The sequence below is a fragment of the Herpailurus yagouaroundi genome, unplaced genomic scaffold, assembly GCF_014898765.1.
Source record: "Herpailurus yagouaroundi ecotype Mexico unplaced genomic scaffold, PumYag 248, whole genome shotgun sequence".
In the NCBI taxonomy this organism is placed as follows: Eukaryota; Metazoa; Chordata; class Mammalia; order Carnivora; family Felidae; genus Herpailurus; species Herpailurus yagouaroundi.
Genome location: NW_024412465.1, coordinates 5,794,981 through 5,812,058, shown reverse-complemented (window position 1 = coordinate 5,812,058; position 17,078 = coordinate 5,794,981). Strand labels below are relative to the sequence as shown.

The 17,078-nt window shown below is 48.8% G+C and overlaps 1 protein-coding gene across 1 annotated transcript in view; it reads right to left on the bottom strand.

Moving 5' to 3' along the window:
* CRLF2 (cytokine receptor like factor 2) overlaps nt 1-6,496 on the bottom strand; it is a 19,547-nt gene extending 13,051 nt beyond the window's left edge. Inside the window, exon 1 of the mRNA XM_040460143.1 lies at nt 6,383-6,496. Within this exon, the coding sequence (XP_040316077.1) occupies nt 6,383-6,464 (82 nt within the window). The 5' untranslated portion in view covers nt 6,465-6,496. The remainder of the gene's footprint in view (nt 1-6,382) is intronic.
* Between the last annotated feature and the right edge of the window lie 10,582 nt (nt 6,497-17,078).

The following is a 17,078-nucleotide window of genomic DNA, read 5'->3' as shown; positions in this document are numbered from 1 at the left end:
TAGATAGATAGACAGACATGATGGATGGATGGGTAGATGGATGGATGGATAGATATATACATACATACATACATACATACATAGACATGATGGATGGATGGATGGATGGATGGATGGGTAGATAGATAGACAGACATGATGGATGGATGGTTAGATAGATAGATAGATAAATGGATAGGGGATGGATATGTAGATAGATAATCGATGGTTGGATGGATGGATGGATGGATGGATAGATGGAAAGATGATTGATGGGTGGATAGATAGATAGATATAAAGATGGATGGATAGATGGATGGATGGATGGATCAAAGGACACATTTCTAGCACCCAGCAGGTTGTGGGTGAGAGGAAGGTGAACAGACACATGTCCACAAATGCTGAGAAAGAGAGTCTGGAAGTCCCCAGGTCAGGGACTCCCACTCCACATTCAGTTCTGGGTTCAGCCCCCATCCCCAACCCTCAAGCAGGAGGCAAATACATGTCCTGGTGCTATCACTGTGTGTTCAGCTCTGACATCTCTGGGCTGGATAGTTTGGCCTGATGAACACTCATGGGGTCACATCCCACCTCATGGTCCAGAATTAACTATTCTCTCTCACTGTGGCCCCACAGCAACCCAAATCCAATCTTGTGTTTCACTAATGTGTCCCTCAGGAGCTCCTACCAATATTCTCACACAATGGCCCAATGACTGTCTACACTGTGGAAATGAACAAAGACCACCCGAACGAAAACAAGCAGAAGAGGTTTGTTGAAAGCTTGCTGTACCATGTGATTGGCTGAAAGAGCGTATGTGGCTTTCTCTGACTGGTTCTGAGTTGGAAGCGTGGATGCAATTTGGGGAAGTCATGAGATATTGACTCGAGGGGCTGGTTTCCTGGACAGGTTGTCCAGGTTGTGTATCAGAGCTCTGTTTTCATAGATCATTTGGCCATTGGCCATCTGCGTAGTCTGTCTTTCAATGTCCTGCATGTTGGCAATCTGGCTTCCATTAATCAACACAGCTATTCTACTTATTCTAGTTTTCTTTTTCCAATCTGGTTGATGACATCACATCACCCACTGTGCCCAGCCCTGTGCTCAACACGTGGAAAAAGCTTCAGGAAAGACATGCTGAACTGATAAGCAAAGGCATGTAAACAAGTTGGACTCTCTGTGAAAACTCCCGTCGTGGGACGCTGGGTCTATCACAGCCTCTGAAAATCAAAGGCAGAATGAGGGGGATGAATTTTCCTTGAGTTTTTAAGGAAGTCTTTCTAATGCTCACAGTGTGCAGAACACTTCTGTTCTGTGCTGGCCATTGTTCCTGATGTAACTGATCACACTACAGGTGATCTTGACCTTCATGCATCGGTTCCAGAAATAGAGAGAGAGAGAGAGAGAGAGGTCGAGAAAGACGTTTTGGATTCTGGAAACCCCTGATCTTCCAAAGGGGAACGAGTGTCCATTTCTTATGGTGAACACCTTCAGGTTCTGAAAGGGAGGGAACTTGACCACTCAGCCCTCAGCAAACATTCGGTTAGATTTTTTGACCTCCGTCTGTGGGAAATGTCTGATTGATAAAGCCAGACAGCTCAATCCACCAGCAGGGAAGCAGAAGTGATCTTGTGGTTTGATCTGATGAGTTGGCTGCAGGCACAGGAGGCAGCTTCCTCGATTCGAGGAGGAGAAACAGGGACGTCAGTTGGGCATCTGACTTTGGCTCAGGTCATGATCTCACAGTTCACAGGTTTGAGCCCCACGTCAGACTCTGTGCTGGCAGCCCGGAGCCTGCAACCTGCTTCCCCCTCTCTCTCTGAGCCTCTCCTCCCCATCTCTCTCAAAAATAAATAAACATTAAAAAAATTTAAAAAGTAAAAAAAAAAAAATAAATAAAGGAGAAAGAAAAGGTAGTCCCTGTGTCCCTGTTGCTTCCTTCCAAGGATGGACTGAGGCATTCCTGCCAAGCGTACGTGAGGGACATGTCTGGGGTCCTCAACACGGGGGTGTGGGCAAGACATCTCTGAGAAGGAGACGGAATCCATGGGAGACTCCCCGCTGACCATACAAAATGTTCTTGTGCAGCACAGTGCTGCTGTTGACGCAGTGGGACTTGAGATTAGCAAGCCATTTGTAAGGGCTCAGGTGCGGTTTGCAAAGTACAAAGGAAACCTTTGCTTGGGCATGTGGTCCTCACCCCTGCCCTGTGCCTTGTAAGGGCAAATCTAAATTAAAAATTAAAAGACCTCATTGTTCCTGTTAAAAATCAACGGGGCATCTGGCTGGCTCAGGCAGTGGAGCGTGAGATTCTCGATCTTGGGGTTGGGATTCACGTTGGCTCTTGAGAGTACTTTAAAGGCGTCTTCCAATTATTAAAACATAATTTAAAATCTAAAATAAAATAAAATAAACTATCTTTTCTCCATAAAATAAAATAAAATGAAATAAAATAAAATAAACTATCTTTTCTCCATTGGATGAAGCCAGTTAGCTCAACACAGATGGTCACATCCATGAATTTAGGGAGAACTTTGTATGACAAACAGTACTGACGAGGCTCCTACTGGGGAACTAGTGATCGCTTGTCCCCGGAATACGTGTGTAATGGGTTCTGCCCACCAGCTCTATAAAAGGGTCTCCATCTTCGCAAATCTCTTTAACGGATGGCATGGGAGTCAGACAGCGTTGAGGCTGAATGTTTATTTTAACATATGATGGTTCTTCTCCTTTGTGGAGGAGACTTCTGGACGGGCAGCCATTTTGCCTCTGATTAAATTTTCCACCAGACAGGGTGAGGAGAACCCACACGTCTGTAGGAATTACCCACCCTCCTGGGCCACGGTCTGTCTGTTATTTCCACAGAACGATGCCACCTGAGTCTTGTGGTCTGAGGGGAGCCATCTTTGAACATCAGTGGCTCAGCAGCAAGGAACTTTTTGGAGAAGGTGCTTTACCCCACTGTTGGTCACAAAACTAGATGTGATGAATTTATTGGGTTCTGTCAAGAGGCAAAGATATAAAACTGTAGAACCTGTAGGACAGACAGCCCTAGCGACACAAGCTGTCTGTCCAGAGGGTGGGGGTGAGGGAGAGAGAGACAAAGGTCTTTGGGGCACTGATTTCCAGACTTCATCAATAGTTCATGAGAATCCACACTTCCGTGGAGACCCCCTCATGCACAAGATGGTGGGGCCAGGAGATGGGGCGGGGGCACAAGGCCATGTTTCATGGGGACTGAGTTTTAGTTTGGGAAGCTGAGAACATTCTAGAAATGGATGGTAGGGATGATTGCACAAAAATGTGAATGTACTTAATACAGTGCTTAACATGGAAATTTTTACATATAGTCTACCATAATTGTTTAATTTTTTTTAATGTTTGTTTATTCCTCAGAGAGAGAGAGAGAGAGAGAGAGAGACCGTGAGTGGGGGAGGGGCAGGGTCAGAGGCAGACACAGAATCGGAAGCAGGCTCCAGGCTCCAAGCTGAGCTGTCAGCACAGAGCCCGACACGGGGCTCGAACTCACGGACCACGAGATCATGACCTGAGCTGAAGTTGGACGCTCAACCCATGAGCCCCCCGGGAGCCTCGGTTTACCATAACTGTTTAAAACAGAATAAGCAACTTAATTTTGTAAAAATTGTATCTGACCACATAATTTTATGATACCTCATGACCTGGTCTTGGAAGCAACCTAAGAAAGGGTTGAAAAGGGGGCGCCTGGGTGGCTCAGTCGGTGAAGCGTCCAACTCTTGATTTGCAGGGCAGGTCATCGGTTGACCTGATGGTTCGTGACACGGAGCCCCCCCGCCCAGGTCGGGCTCTGCGCTGTCGGCCTGAGGCCTGCTGGGGATTCTCTCTCTTCCTCTCTGTCTCCTACTTCCCATACTTTCTCTCTCTCTCTCTCTCTCAAAATAAATAAACATTTTTAAAAGCCTATTCTATCAAAAAGAAAAAAAAGACAGAAATGGTTGCAATGAATTCTTCTGATTCTGATCATGTTGGGTTTTTTTTAATTTTTTTTTCAACGTTTTATTTATTTTTGGGACAGAGAGAGACAGAGCATGAACGGGGGAGGGGCAGAGAGAGAGGGAGACACAGAATCGGAAACAGGCTCCAGGCTCCGAGCCATCAGCCCAGAGCCCGACGCGGGGCTCGAACTCACGGACCGCGAGATCGTGACCTGGCTGAAGTCGGACGCTCAACCGAGTGCGCCACCCAGGCGCCCCCTGATCATGTTTTCTATACAGACAGAAAGGTGATTAATGGATCACGAGAATTTTCTGCAACGAGGGACTCTTCCCCCAAAGAGCCCTGGGTGTTTCTGGGGTGAGTACACAAGGTCCCATCAGAGCAGTGGGTCATGGGGCCAGTGGGCGGGGGGTGGGGGGGACCACGGCGTCACAAGGTAGGCATTGTCACTCAGAATGCTTGCTCACTTCCCATTCCTGGGGGCCCCCGGGTTTCCAGTAACGAGACCACTGCCAACCCAACACCCACGGCGTCGGTCGAGTAGGAAAGTGTCTGAATCTACTCCTGAAACGAATACGGCACTATTCGTTGACTACCTTGAGTTTAAGTGACAAAAAGAACCAAGATTTTTTTTTTTAAGCTGGGGGGGTGCCCGGGGGGGTTCAGTGGACTAAGTGTCTGACTTTGGCTCAGATCATGACTTCAGGGTTCATGGGTTTGAGCCCCACGTCCAGCTCCCTGCTGTCAGTGGGCATCCGCCTCTCTGTCCCTCTCTCTCTCTGCCCCCTGGCTTTCTGAGTCCCCGTAGATTCACGACGGGACACCCTGGGTTCCCGGTACTTACTTCCAAAGGCTTTCCCAGCTGCAGTGACTCGGGGGAAGGCCGGTCCCTTGTAAGAAGGGCGAGCAAACCACAGATGCCTTTCAGCAAGAAAACCAGTGTCAGTGTTTTCTGAGAAGTTACTAGAAAGGTTTCAGTGCGTTCAGCTTGACCCTGAGCCAACAGTGGGTCTGTCTGTCCACCTCTGTCCAGTAAAGACGCTTAGAGGCACCTGCTGATGGATGTGCTTCAAGCGGGTCAGAATCCACAACTGGTCTAAGCCCAGGGTGTCTGGGGGGTTCCGTCGGTTAAGCATCTGACTCTTGATTTGGGCTCGGGTCCTGATCTCACGGTTCGTGGGTTCGAGCCCCGCATCGGGGTCTGTGCTGATGGCTCAGAGCCTGGAACCCGCTTCGGATTCCGCGTCTCCCTCTCTCTCTGCCCCTCCCGCACTTGCACTCCGTCTCTGACTGCACACAGTCTGGGAATCACCAGCGCCAGCCCGGGGACCCCCCCATCCAGGCTCCCTCGGACCCCTTCCTGGACCGGCTGGAAACCCCGTGTGTCATCACCAGACCATAGCAAACATGTGCCCACGGGCCCTTGCAAACCAGGCACGCAAGCAGGCAGTGTGACAGTTCAGAACCGAAAAGTCCCTGATGTGCCCTCGGGGGCTCCCATCTCCACCACCCGCCAGGCTAGAAAATCAAGTCCAACCTGTTCGGGAAGGAAGGACACCTGCCCCCAGGCTCTCCGCCCTCTCTCCCTGGCCCCTTCTATCAGAGCTTGTAACATAGGAGCATGGACAGGGAAACAAGGTTCTGGAAAGTAGCAGGCACGGGTTCAGACAACACCCACCTGTGACGGCCTGACACGGTGGGGACACCCTCATGTTCGTCCGAGGATCTCTGGTGACCTGCTCTCATCACGAGCAGATACACGTTAATTGAAAGCAAACCCTTGGATCTCTTGCGAGGAAGGCGGCAGGAACCGTGAAACCACCCAGAATCTCGGTGGGGCACCCAGGGGCTCATTTATTTATTTATTTTTCCATTCACGCCTGATCCATTCAAGCACCATCAGTAGTGAGCCCTCTGTGGGGCGCCCGGGGGGCTTATGCATCAGCTCTGGATTTCAGCTCAGGTCATGATCTCGGGGTTTGTGACTTTGAGCCCTGACTCGGGCTCTGTGCTGACAGTGCGGAGCCTGCTTGGGATTCTCTCTCTCTGACTGTGCCCCTCCCCTGCTCATTTTCTCTCTCTCTCTCTCAAAATAAATAAATAAACATGAAAAAAACAACAGTGTCCCTTCACATCAGAGAAACTCAGGTTTTCAGAGACTCGGAGAACTGTCCAAGCTCCTTGTTACTTTTACAAACAAAAAACAAACAAAAAGACACTGGAGTTGCAAAAGAGAAAAAAAAAGATAAGAAAGAAAGAGAAAGAGAGAGAAGGAAGAGAAAGAAAGAAAGAAAGAAAGAAAGAGAAAGAAGGAAAGAAAGAGAAGGAAAGAAAGAAAAGAAGGAAGGAAGGAAAAGGGCAGGGAAGGGTACGTTCAACTCAAGGACACTCTGTGTGCACATGTCACCGCATCTGCACGGCGGCTCACCCTGTCCCGCGTCCCCCGAAGCCGTTGCACATCCCAGCAGAAACAGGGCGGCCGCTGCACAGGGCAGGAAGACTGTCCTCATGGTGGGACAGAGAGGAGGCAGTAAGCAGGATCTGTGCCCTGACGCCTAAGGCACAGAGGTCACCCTGTTTTTAAAGAGTGGAACAGAAACAAGGAAGTGACAACGGGAAGCAGGGTGGATCTTAAAAAGATGACTCTTGAGAAAAAAAAAAAAAAAACCAACATCACGACCAAAAAGAGACATCAGTCTTGCATCCATGCTGACGAGCTGGGCTCCAAGCCTTCCCGGCTGGTCAGGACCATCCTGGGCGGATTGGGCTCCTGCAGCCACTTTGTGCTCAGGGGTGCTGGACAGCAGGCTTCAAGGTCACCCAGAGGCACAGACATTTGGTGCCCCCTCCCCGTCTGTCTCCAGCCGCGTGGGCGAGAGCCTGGCATCCCTACGGTCACACTCTGGGGACTTTCAGAATTCGAATGACGGATCTTTTTTTTTTTTTTTTTTTTTTTTTTTGGTCTCGGGGTTATGAGTTCAAGCCCCCCACTGGGGATCGAGATGACCTTCAAAAATGTTTTTCTTCAATTCTACTACTAATAACAGTGATTTCTGTATTTGCAAAAACAGCCCGTTACCAAGCATTTTCACAGACACTCAGAATTTGTGACCAGAACGACATAAGCAAAAACAAAACAAAATAAAGCAGGAATAAGTTTATCCTAGAGTTAAAAACTGTGTGTTTAGGGGCGCCCGGGTGGCTCAGTCGGTTGAGCATCTGACTCTCGGTTTCAGCTCAGGTCACGAGTTCACAGTTTGTGAGTTTGAGCCTTGCATCAGGCTCTGTACTGACAGCCTGGAACCTGCTTGGGATTCTCTCTCTCTCTCTCTCTCTCTCTCTCTCTCTGCCCCTCCCCTGCTCTCTCTCTCTCTCTCTCTCTGTCTCAAAAATAAATAAACTTTTGAAAAAACCTGTGTTTCTGAGAAGCTAACAGTGAGCTGTCTTCCAATCACGTGTTAAGTGCAGGGTGACTCAAGTCCTCCTGGCCCGAGACCAGGGATCTGTGATAGATAGATGATAGATAGATACATAGATACATAGATAGATACATAGATACATAGATACATAGATACATAGATATGATGGATGGATAGATAGATAGATAGATAGATATGATGTATGGGCAGGTGGATGGATGGATGGAAAGATGGATGGATGGATGATAGATAGATAGATAGATAGACACAATGGTTGGATGGATGGATGGATGGATGGATAGATAGATAGATGATAGATAGATAGATAGATAGATAGAATGGATGGATTGGATGGATGCATGGATGGATGGATGGATAGATGATAGATACATAGATATGATGGATGGATAGATAGATAGATAGAATGGATGGATTGGATGGATGCATGGATGGGTGGATGGATAGACATAAATAGATGGACAATCTCATGCTAAGGACAGGCTTCTCCACCTTGTCACTGAGGACATGTGGGGCTGGACCACTCTATGTTGTGGGGCGTCCTTTGTACTGTAGGGTGTTGAGTAGTGCCCCTGATCTCTACCCACCAGGTGCTAACAGCAGCCTCACCAAGTCATGACACCCAAACGTCTCCAGATATCACCAAATGTCCCCATGGGGGGGTGTCATCCCCTTAACTCTCCTCACCCCACCATCCTCCCTGCTGTCCTAGAGAACTTGGAGTTTCTAGCTCTTTTCGGGGGGGGGGGGGGGGCTTGTCCTGCGGAAACTTCACCTCAGGATGTTTACATACAAAAGGGAGAAATGCCGGTGGACAACCCAGAAAGAAATGGCAGGAGAGGCCAACGTGAGAAGATGGTCAAGTGTTGCTCTGGCTGTCCTGTGACTTAGGAATGGTGATTTGGTGAGATTCGAATTTTATGGAAGGAGACACATGTGTAGTTTCCCCCCAAAATGGACTATCACAGCTAATCAGGTCAACCACATGAAAAAGAGTGTTTGTCCGTTGGGAGGGCCGAAGAAGCCCGAGGAGAAATTTGGAACACACGATGTTCTCCAGCACCTCCTTGTAAGCCAGTAGGGAGGGTCCCACATGTTTTACTGGTAGACACACTGAAACTCATGGCTCCAAGAAGGCTGACCGGTGGGGAAAGCATTTCAGTAGACCCAGGCCATCTTTCTGATATTCTCTGGCCCTCCCCCCTTTCACGGGGGAAGAAAACAATTGGGGGAAATCAGGAGAAAATGAGCAGCCAACGCTCCCATCCCTTTTGGACGTAGCTCTGAAGGCTATCACCATCTCTCATGGAGATGAGACATAGGCACGCCTCCTACCTCCTTTCTTCATCATCTCCACTCAAAACCACAAACCGATATTGTGTTGTTCGTATCTCACAATGCCAGACATGTGCGATGAATCACCAACCAAGGAAAAAAAAGGACGGGGTTGTAGAACATAAGTTCGAATGTCACTAAAAATGTCAGTGCTTCTCTAGGAAGAATGCTTCCCTTGTGTCTTTTATACGTTAGTTTCTACATGTCTGGCATGTAGGGGTTACTTGGTTATTTATTTTGGTGACCTGTATGGAACAAATCACCCCAAAATGTCGTAGCACAAAGGAACCCCAAGCTGCTGTTACGTCTCCTGATTCTGCGAGTGGACAGGACTCAGCGGCTCTACGTGGCCTTGGCTTGTGCCGTAGGCAATTGCAAGACTTCAAAGGATAGAATGTTCTAGATGGCCCCTTCATACTCCTGGCAGCTGAGCTGACTATCATCCAAGAGTTTTGGTAGGACCTTCGCCAACCGGAAGACTCGACAGGATAGAACGCTCCAGTTGGCACACCCTCATTCCCCCCACCTTCAATTGCCCAAAGCCAAGTGAGGGGCCACCCCAGACTCAAGAGGAGAGAAACAGGGGTCCGCCTCTCCTCGGGGGTTGCTGTAAAGAATTCACACTCATTTTGATGGCTCTCTAGTAGCGATCTCTTTTGAATGAGATTTGTGTTATTTCCAGAAGAGACACTTAATTCTCACATCGACTCAAGGTAAGATGTGTTCATCCCAATGACAGTTGCCTCTAGAAATGGCTAAGCCTCCACCAGCCTTTCATGTCAAGCTCCTTCTGTAATTAATTGTGTCAGAATGTGCATGGAGAGATGATCTCTTATCTTGAGTCTCGCCAGCTTTATTTCTGAATCTGCCCAACACGCTAGATGTAATCGTGAAAAAAGGCGTCGGTGCAGCTGAAAGTCGTGAGCGACGCGGTTTGCTATCAGATTAATCTCTGAGCGAAAATGGGTCCCAGTTTACTCTGCTGTAGGGACCATTATATAACAGAAGCATTTCCCCACCCCAGCGGAGAAGACTGCACTAGAAGGGAGGGATTCAGGACAGTGGGGCTTGTATGCTACAGGACCACGTGAAAAGATGTTATTTCATTTGTTTCGGTAGAGATGGGAAGATGGGAAGATACACAGGGTCCGATCCAGAACCTTCTAGAGTGGAGGGGGGGTTGGCTTCAGAGGGTGCACGAATGGACACAGGGCTGCACATGTCCGGACCGGAGAGAAGGGAGCCTAGTCTGCGTGCACTTGTGTTACGTTTGTGTCTGTTCCAGTCACTTCTCTGAGCCGACAGAGACAAGCAGCACGGAGCACAGATCCGTGGACATCACAGGCCAAAGAAAACCAGACTCCTCAACTGCGTGGTTTTTTTTTTTCTGGGCCACATAATTACAACGTCTAGCACGCAGGGCTGAGTCAGCTGAATAGCAGTCCCTTAGGAAACAACTGAGTCCTAGCAGCGACACATGAACAGGAGTCCCTGTTCATCGCTATCCCAGTAGCCTGCCTTCCCTTGCTCTGCCCCTCCCTCCCCCAACCCGGCCTTGCTTCTCACAGAAGATACCAGGAAGCAGTCACTGCTGACCAACGTCCTGGGCAAATGCGGGAGAAGTAAACCAGTTCTCCAGACTTTTCCTCAACAAAGGAAGTGCGACTGGAATAAGCAAAACTTTTTCATTCGTGATGTGATAAAGTCTCATAAACAAAATTACGTGAAACACTAGCTAAGTGGAGGCCTAAATAAATACATACATAAACAATGGGTGTCGATTGTTGATATGATAGGGCTCTGTCAGTCTGGGTATACAGCTCCCTGGGAACGTGGGGTCCACCCTGTGTCCAACACACAGAAAGAGTATAATTCTGAAAGCTGATGGAATGCATAAATGCATGCATGAATGAATATATAGATGGATGGATGGATGTGTGCATCATGCATTGATGGAAGGATTAATGGATGCATGGATGGATGGATGGATGGATGGACGGATGGACGGATGGACGGATGGATGGATGGATGGACAGACACAAGGACGGATAGATGGATGGATAGATAGATGCATGGGTGGATGGCTGGCTGGCTGGCTGGATGGATGGATGGAAGGGAGGACGGATAGATAGATAGATAGATAGATGATAGGTGAATGAATGAATGAATGAATGAATGAATGAATTGATGGGTGCATGGTTGGGTGGGTGGGTGAAAACATGAAAGAATCATCCACTCTTGGTTTGAAAGATCCCTTATAGATGTTAAAATGGGTTGACTTTGTCCCTCAAAAAAGATGTTGAAGTCCTACCTACAAGAACTTATGACTATCCCTTAATTGGAAATAAGGTCTTTTCAGATGATTGCATTAGGTGAGAGACTTTGAGTGGGCTCTAATCCAATATGACTTGTGTCCTCATAAAAAGGAGAACTTGGATATGCAACAGACATGTACAGAGGGAAGACCATATGAAGACAGAGGGAGAAGACGGTCGTCTGCAAGCTGAGGAACACCTGGGGGGGGGGGTCCCAGAACTAAGAGGGAAAGGAATTTGTCCTCACAACCCTCAGAAAGAAGCCACACTGCCAACACTTTGACGTCGGATTTCTGGCCTCCAGAATGGTGAGGCGGTAAATTTCTGTCCTTGTGAAGCTACCCGTGCATGTACTTTGTTAACGCATCCCTGAGAAACTCACAAAGGCATCATCCTAACCTTCAATGGGTCCACAAGCTTGTTATGGACAGATTGGCTCCTTCCACTTCTGAATGGATGCAATGAACAGAAAATCCACCTGTCCCCCCAACCCCCTTTTCAGACATGGAGATACAATGCTGGTTTCCAGGTTAAATGAGGTGCATTCCTTCATGAATTCTCAGATTCCCCCAGCAGCCTGGTCTCCCTCTTAACAAAGTGCCCTGATTCAAGATGGCGGCCCTTCCTCTGCAGACTTCATTCACATGGCTGAACAGTCATATAAGAAAGGGGGTCATCAGGTCCATGCCTGGTCTCAAGAGGCCTTGAGGGCACCCAATTGGTCAGGGCTCTTCTCAGGGTACCAAATACTCCTGTGTGGATGGAACCATGCCAACAGCAGATCAAAACCATTGTCTAACATCCCAGGCATCAGCAGTCCCTCACTCTGTCTTTGTAGGACTCTGTGTATTCCCAAAGGAATGGGTTGCTTATTGTGGGATACAGGATGAATGAGATGGTCTGAGGAGACATTGACCCAGGTTGGGTTCTTGGAAAGAGATCCCTAATTTCTCAAGCACGGCATTCTTTGAAAAATGATAACTCTGTCATAGGAAGAAAAGAAACACTCATGCCAGGTACCCCATGGATGGATCTTAAAAGCATGGGGCTCAGTAAGAGAAACCAGTCACAAAAGGACCCATGTGCGTGATGTCCAAAACAGGAAAATCACAGAGATAGAAAGTGGATGAGTTGGGGGGGGGGGGGGGAGTTGGTAACCAGAGGTTACCAACGGGGATGGGAAGTGACAGCTGATGCGGACAGGGTCACCTCTTGGGAAGATGAAAATGTTTGGGGGCAATTGATGGCTGGACATCATGAATGCAGTCATGTCCATTGGGTCATGCACCTTACAATGGCGTGTTCTTGGTGTGCCTGGATGGCTCAGTCAGTACAGAACGCAACTCTTGATCTCAGGGTCATGAGTTCAAGTCCCACATTGGGTGTGGAGCCTACTTAGAATAAACATGAGGGGCACCCGGGTGGTTCAGTCGGTTAAGCGTCCGACTTCAGCTCAGGTCATGATCTCATGGTTCGTGAGTTGAGCCCCATGTCGGGCTCTGTGCTGACAGCTCAAAGCCTGGAGCCTGCTTCAGATTCTGTGTCTCCCTCTCTCTCTCTCTCTCTCTCTCTCTCTCTCTCTGCCCTTCCCCTGTTTGTGCTGTGCCTCTCAAAAATAAATAAAAACATCTAAAAATGTTTTTAAATAAATATTTAAAAAATTAAATACACAAACAAAATGAAAGGGCACGTTTGTTGTGATGAGAGATTCACGTCCATCATTAAAAAAAAAAGACAACATTGTACTCCAGCATCCTATGCCTACAGAAAAGTGCCCATATCCAAAGGGAACTTCTGGATGGACTTTTGCAGAGGGAATATGGTCGGTCAAGAACCCAGGTCAAGAACCACACTCTGGCCAGTTCCCCCAGTGCTCAGCCCCTTCCGGTATTTTATCCCAACACCCAACTGGCCGGCCGGTGACCCCATGATCTTTTTCAAAAGCTGAGACCCAGACAAAGACCCAGCTGCCCATAAGCATGGTTCAGAATCATCCTAAGGAAATACTTGCCTCGATGTTGCTCCGTGTCCTCTGCCCCCATGCTCTTGTGCTCTTCAGATAGAATCCTCTCCTGATGCTGCAAGTCCCAAGACAGACTATGACGGGTAACTGCTAGACCCCACGGCCACCACTCCAGAAGGTGCGTGAACACAAGAGGAAGGGGAGGGGAGGGATCCTGCTCAATGTCTTTTCATGAGATTATTTCTAGAGCGGTTTTACGTGTAGGGCAAAAGTGAGCGGAAAGTACCAGGAGTTTCCCTGTTGTCACAGTCTTGTATCTATCCGGTACATTTGATATAACGGATGAGCCAATACTGATACATTATCATTAGTGCATCGACGTTCATCGATGTATTTTAAATGTGATGTTATTATTACATGGAGACATTCTTAATAACTAGTTAATAAGAGTCTATGTTAAGGTTCTTTCTTGGTGATGCCCATTCTGTGGGTTTGGGGAAACATACAATGACATGAACCCATCTTTTCATGATCATACAGGGTGTCTTCACTGCCCTAAAAACCCTCTGTGCCTCACCTGCTCATCCCTCCCTTTCGGATCCCTGGCCATCACCAATCTGTCTCTGTCTGCGTGATTTTCCCTTTTCCGGAATGTCCCAGAGGTGGGATCAGACTCTGTGGAGTCTTTTCAGACTGGTTTCTTTCACTTAGTAATGTGTGCGTTTAATGTTTCTCGACGCCTTTTCGTGCTTGAAAGCTCATTCGTTTTTAGTGCTGAGTAATATTCCATTGTCTGCATGGACCACAGTTTATTTATCCATCCGTCTGCTGAAGGACACCTCGGTTGCTTCCAAGTGTGGGCAATTATGAGGAAAGCTGCTGTAAACGTCTGTAAATAGGTAGGTAGATAGATAATAGAGAGATAGGTAGGTAGACAGATGCACTCATAGAAGATTCATAGATGATTCATAGATACATACATACATACATAGATATGTAGACACACAGATACATAGATAGATATAATAGATACATATGAATGATGGATGGATGGATCGATGGATAGATAGATATAGAGATAGAAAGATATAGAGAGATAGACTCATAGATGATTGATAGGTAGGTAGATAGATACATAGATGGACTCATAGATGATTTATAGACAGATAGATACAGAGATAATAGATATAAATGATGGATGGATAGATGATAGATAGATAGATAGATAGATAGATAGATAGATGATAGATAGATAATTCATAGATGATTGATGATCAGTATGTGGATAGATAGGTAGACTTCTCAATTCAACACAGCTCACATTGGAGTGCATGACTCAGCTGTGGGGCACCCTGTGCCCTGTAGGATGTTGAGAAGCATCCTTGGTCTCCACCCACCACATGCCAACAGCCCCACACAGTTGTGACAACCAAGAGTGTCCCCAGAGCGCTGACGTACGTGGGCACAGGGCAGGCAGACACAGTGGCATCAGACTTGCCTGCAGAAGCCTATTGATCGTAGGTATGGTTGCCATCTACTGGTAGTTGAGTTTGAGTAAAGGGGACCACCCTCCATATTGGGTGGGCCTCACCCAATCACCTGAAGTTCTTCACTGCGGAAATAAAAGCTTCCAGATAAAGACATTAATTCTGCCTCAAGGCTGCAAAATAGAAACCCTGCCTGAGTTTCCAGCCTGCTGGCTTCCCCTACAGGTGTCCAAGTTCCCAGAACCACAATTGCATGAGCCAATTCCTTAAAATAAATATATACGTGTGTATGAATGTATATACACACACAGCTGATTGAATTGACGTCCGTTGAGGTGTAAAATAGCCCATTGAGTTAAAAGCACGTTTTTAAAAGCACTGTTGACAATGGCCAAGCGGTAGAAACAACTTAAATGTTCACCCATGGATGGAGGAAGGACCAAACTCTGGTCCGTGCACACGGTGGGATGTGACTCAGCCTTGAAAAGCAGGGACGTTCTGCACCTGCCAGTACGTGGACGGGCCTTGGGGACATGATGCTCAGCGACATAAGCCACACAGAAGGGCAGATCCTGTGTGATCCCACGTATACGGCGTCTCTAAACAAGTCACATGCACAGAGACAGACAGGAGATGGTGGAGACAGGGCCTGGGGACGGGGGGACGGGGAGTCAGCGTTTCACGGGGACAGAGCTTCACTTTGGGACGATGGCACGTTCTGGACATGATGGTGGGGATAGCTGCCCAACAGTGTGTATGTTCACATGCCCCCGAGCCGTGCGCTTAAGACGTGGCGAACAGGGTAAATTTCACGTTGCGTCTTTTCTCACCACGACGCACGAAGGAATTTGCGAAGAATATTTTCTCCCCCGGAAATAGGAAGAGAATTCGCTTTCGGCCGCATACTGGAAGCAGGGAAGGCACGGCTTGGAAAAGTCACCCAAGCTCCGGGGTGCATGTATCCTGGCCGCTGGGGAGGGCCCCCGGCAGTGACCTCACAGTCCCGCTTTTTGTAAAGTTGGGTCACAGTGAGACGCTGAAGCCCGTTTGTCCACGAGCTCCTTTCCCAGCCACGTGCCCTCTGCCCGAGTTCTCCTTCTGCATTGGGTGCGGCCAAAGCCCTGTGGGATGGGCTGCGGGGGCTCTGGGCTGGGGATGCGATGGGTAGGGTGTTTGTGGGACACGTCCACCCCCGTGGAGGCCGGCGGTCGCTGGCCGTGTGGACGGCATGACTGTCCTGTAGGAACGTCCCCACTGCTCAGGGTCCTGACTCCGAGTGGGAAACAGCATTACATTTCTGGAGGCCGTTGAGGTGTGTGCAGCAGGGGACCCTATACGAGCGCGTCTGGGAAAGGGACTCGCGGATTTTCTTGGGTTTGTCTGCTGTTATTTATTTTTATGTTTATTCATGTCTGAGAGACAGAGAGAGCCTGAGCAGGGGAGGGGTAGACAGAGAGAGAGAGAGAGACACGGACAGAGACAGAGCATCCCAAGCAGGCTCCCTGCTGTCACTCCAAATCTCCATCCTTCACTCCAGAGACCCCTAGACTCACCCCAAATCTCCATCCCTCACCCGAGACCCCAGACTCACCCCAATCTCCATCCCTCATCCCAGAGACTCCCACTCACCCTCAATTCCGCCACTGACCCCAGAGACCCTCAATTTAACCCCCAGTCCCCCGGGCGCGGACAGAGCCCAACGCGACTCGAACTCACAAACCTCGAGATCACAAACCTCGAGATCACAACCTGAGCCGAAACCAAGACTGGGACCCCTACTGGCCTGAACCCCCGAGGCATCCGCATCGTAAACTTTTGTAACGGGGCACCAAACCCCTATCTGTGCCCCGGGAATGTGCTCTGTGTTCCAGTGGCAAAGACACCAGTCCAGAAACATACGCTCCGAGGGGATTCGAGCAGGACGTGGACAGAAGGGAATTTGGACGTGGGACCCGACTTGGGCGGACCCGGCACAAGCAGCCTGACTCTGGGGTGCAGGTGAGTCACTGGGGCCGGGAGGGTCTGGGCAAAATGCAGGTTCCAGGACAGGCATCCGGGTGGGACCTGGGACTCAGCATTTCACCCGCCCCCAGGCGATGCTGACATTCCTGGTGCAAAGAACAACTCCCCCCCAACTTTGAAAAGTCGTGGCCTACAGGGTTCTGGGAGGAACTGGATGGCCACGGAGCCCAAGCCCCCTTCTTCCCGGATACAAGGCGTCTTTATGAGAACTTTGCATATAACGGGACTGTGCATGAGGGATGGAAATTCGGGGGTTAAACTGAGGGTCTCTGGGGTCAGTGGTGGAATTGAGGGTGAGTGGGGGTCTCTGGGATTAGGGATGGAGATTGGGGTGAGTCTGGGGTCTCTGGGGTGAGGGATGGGGATTTGGGGTGAGTCTGGGGGTCTCTGGAGTGAAGAATAGAGATTTGGAGTGAGTCTGGGGGTCTCTGGGGTGAGGGATGGAGATTTTGGGTGAGTCTGGGGGTGTCGTGGGTGAGGGATAATGATGTGAGGTGAGTCTGGGGGTCTCAGGGGTAAGGGATGGAGATTTGGGGTGAGTCTGGGGTCTCTGGGGTGAGGGATG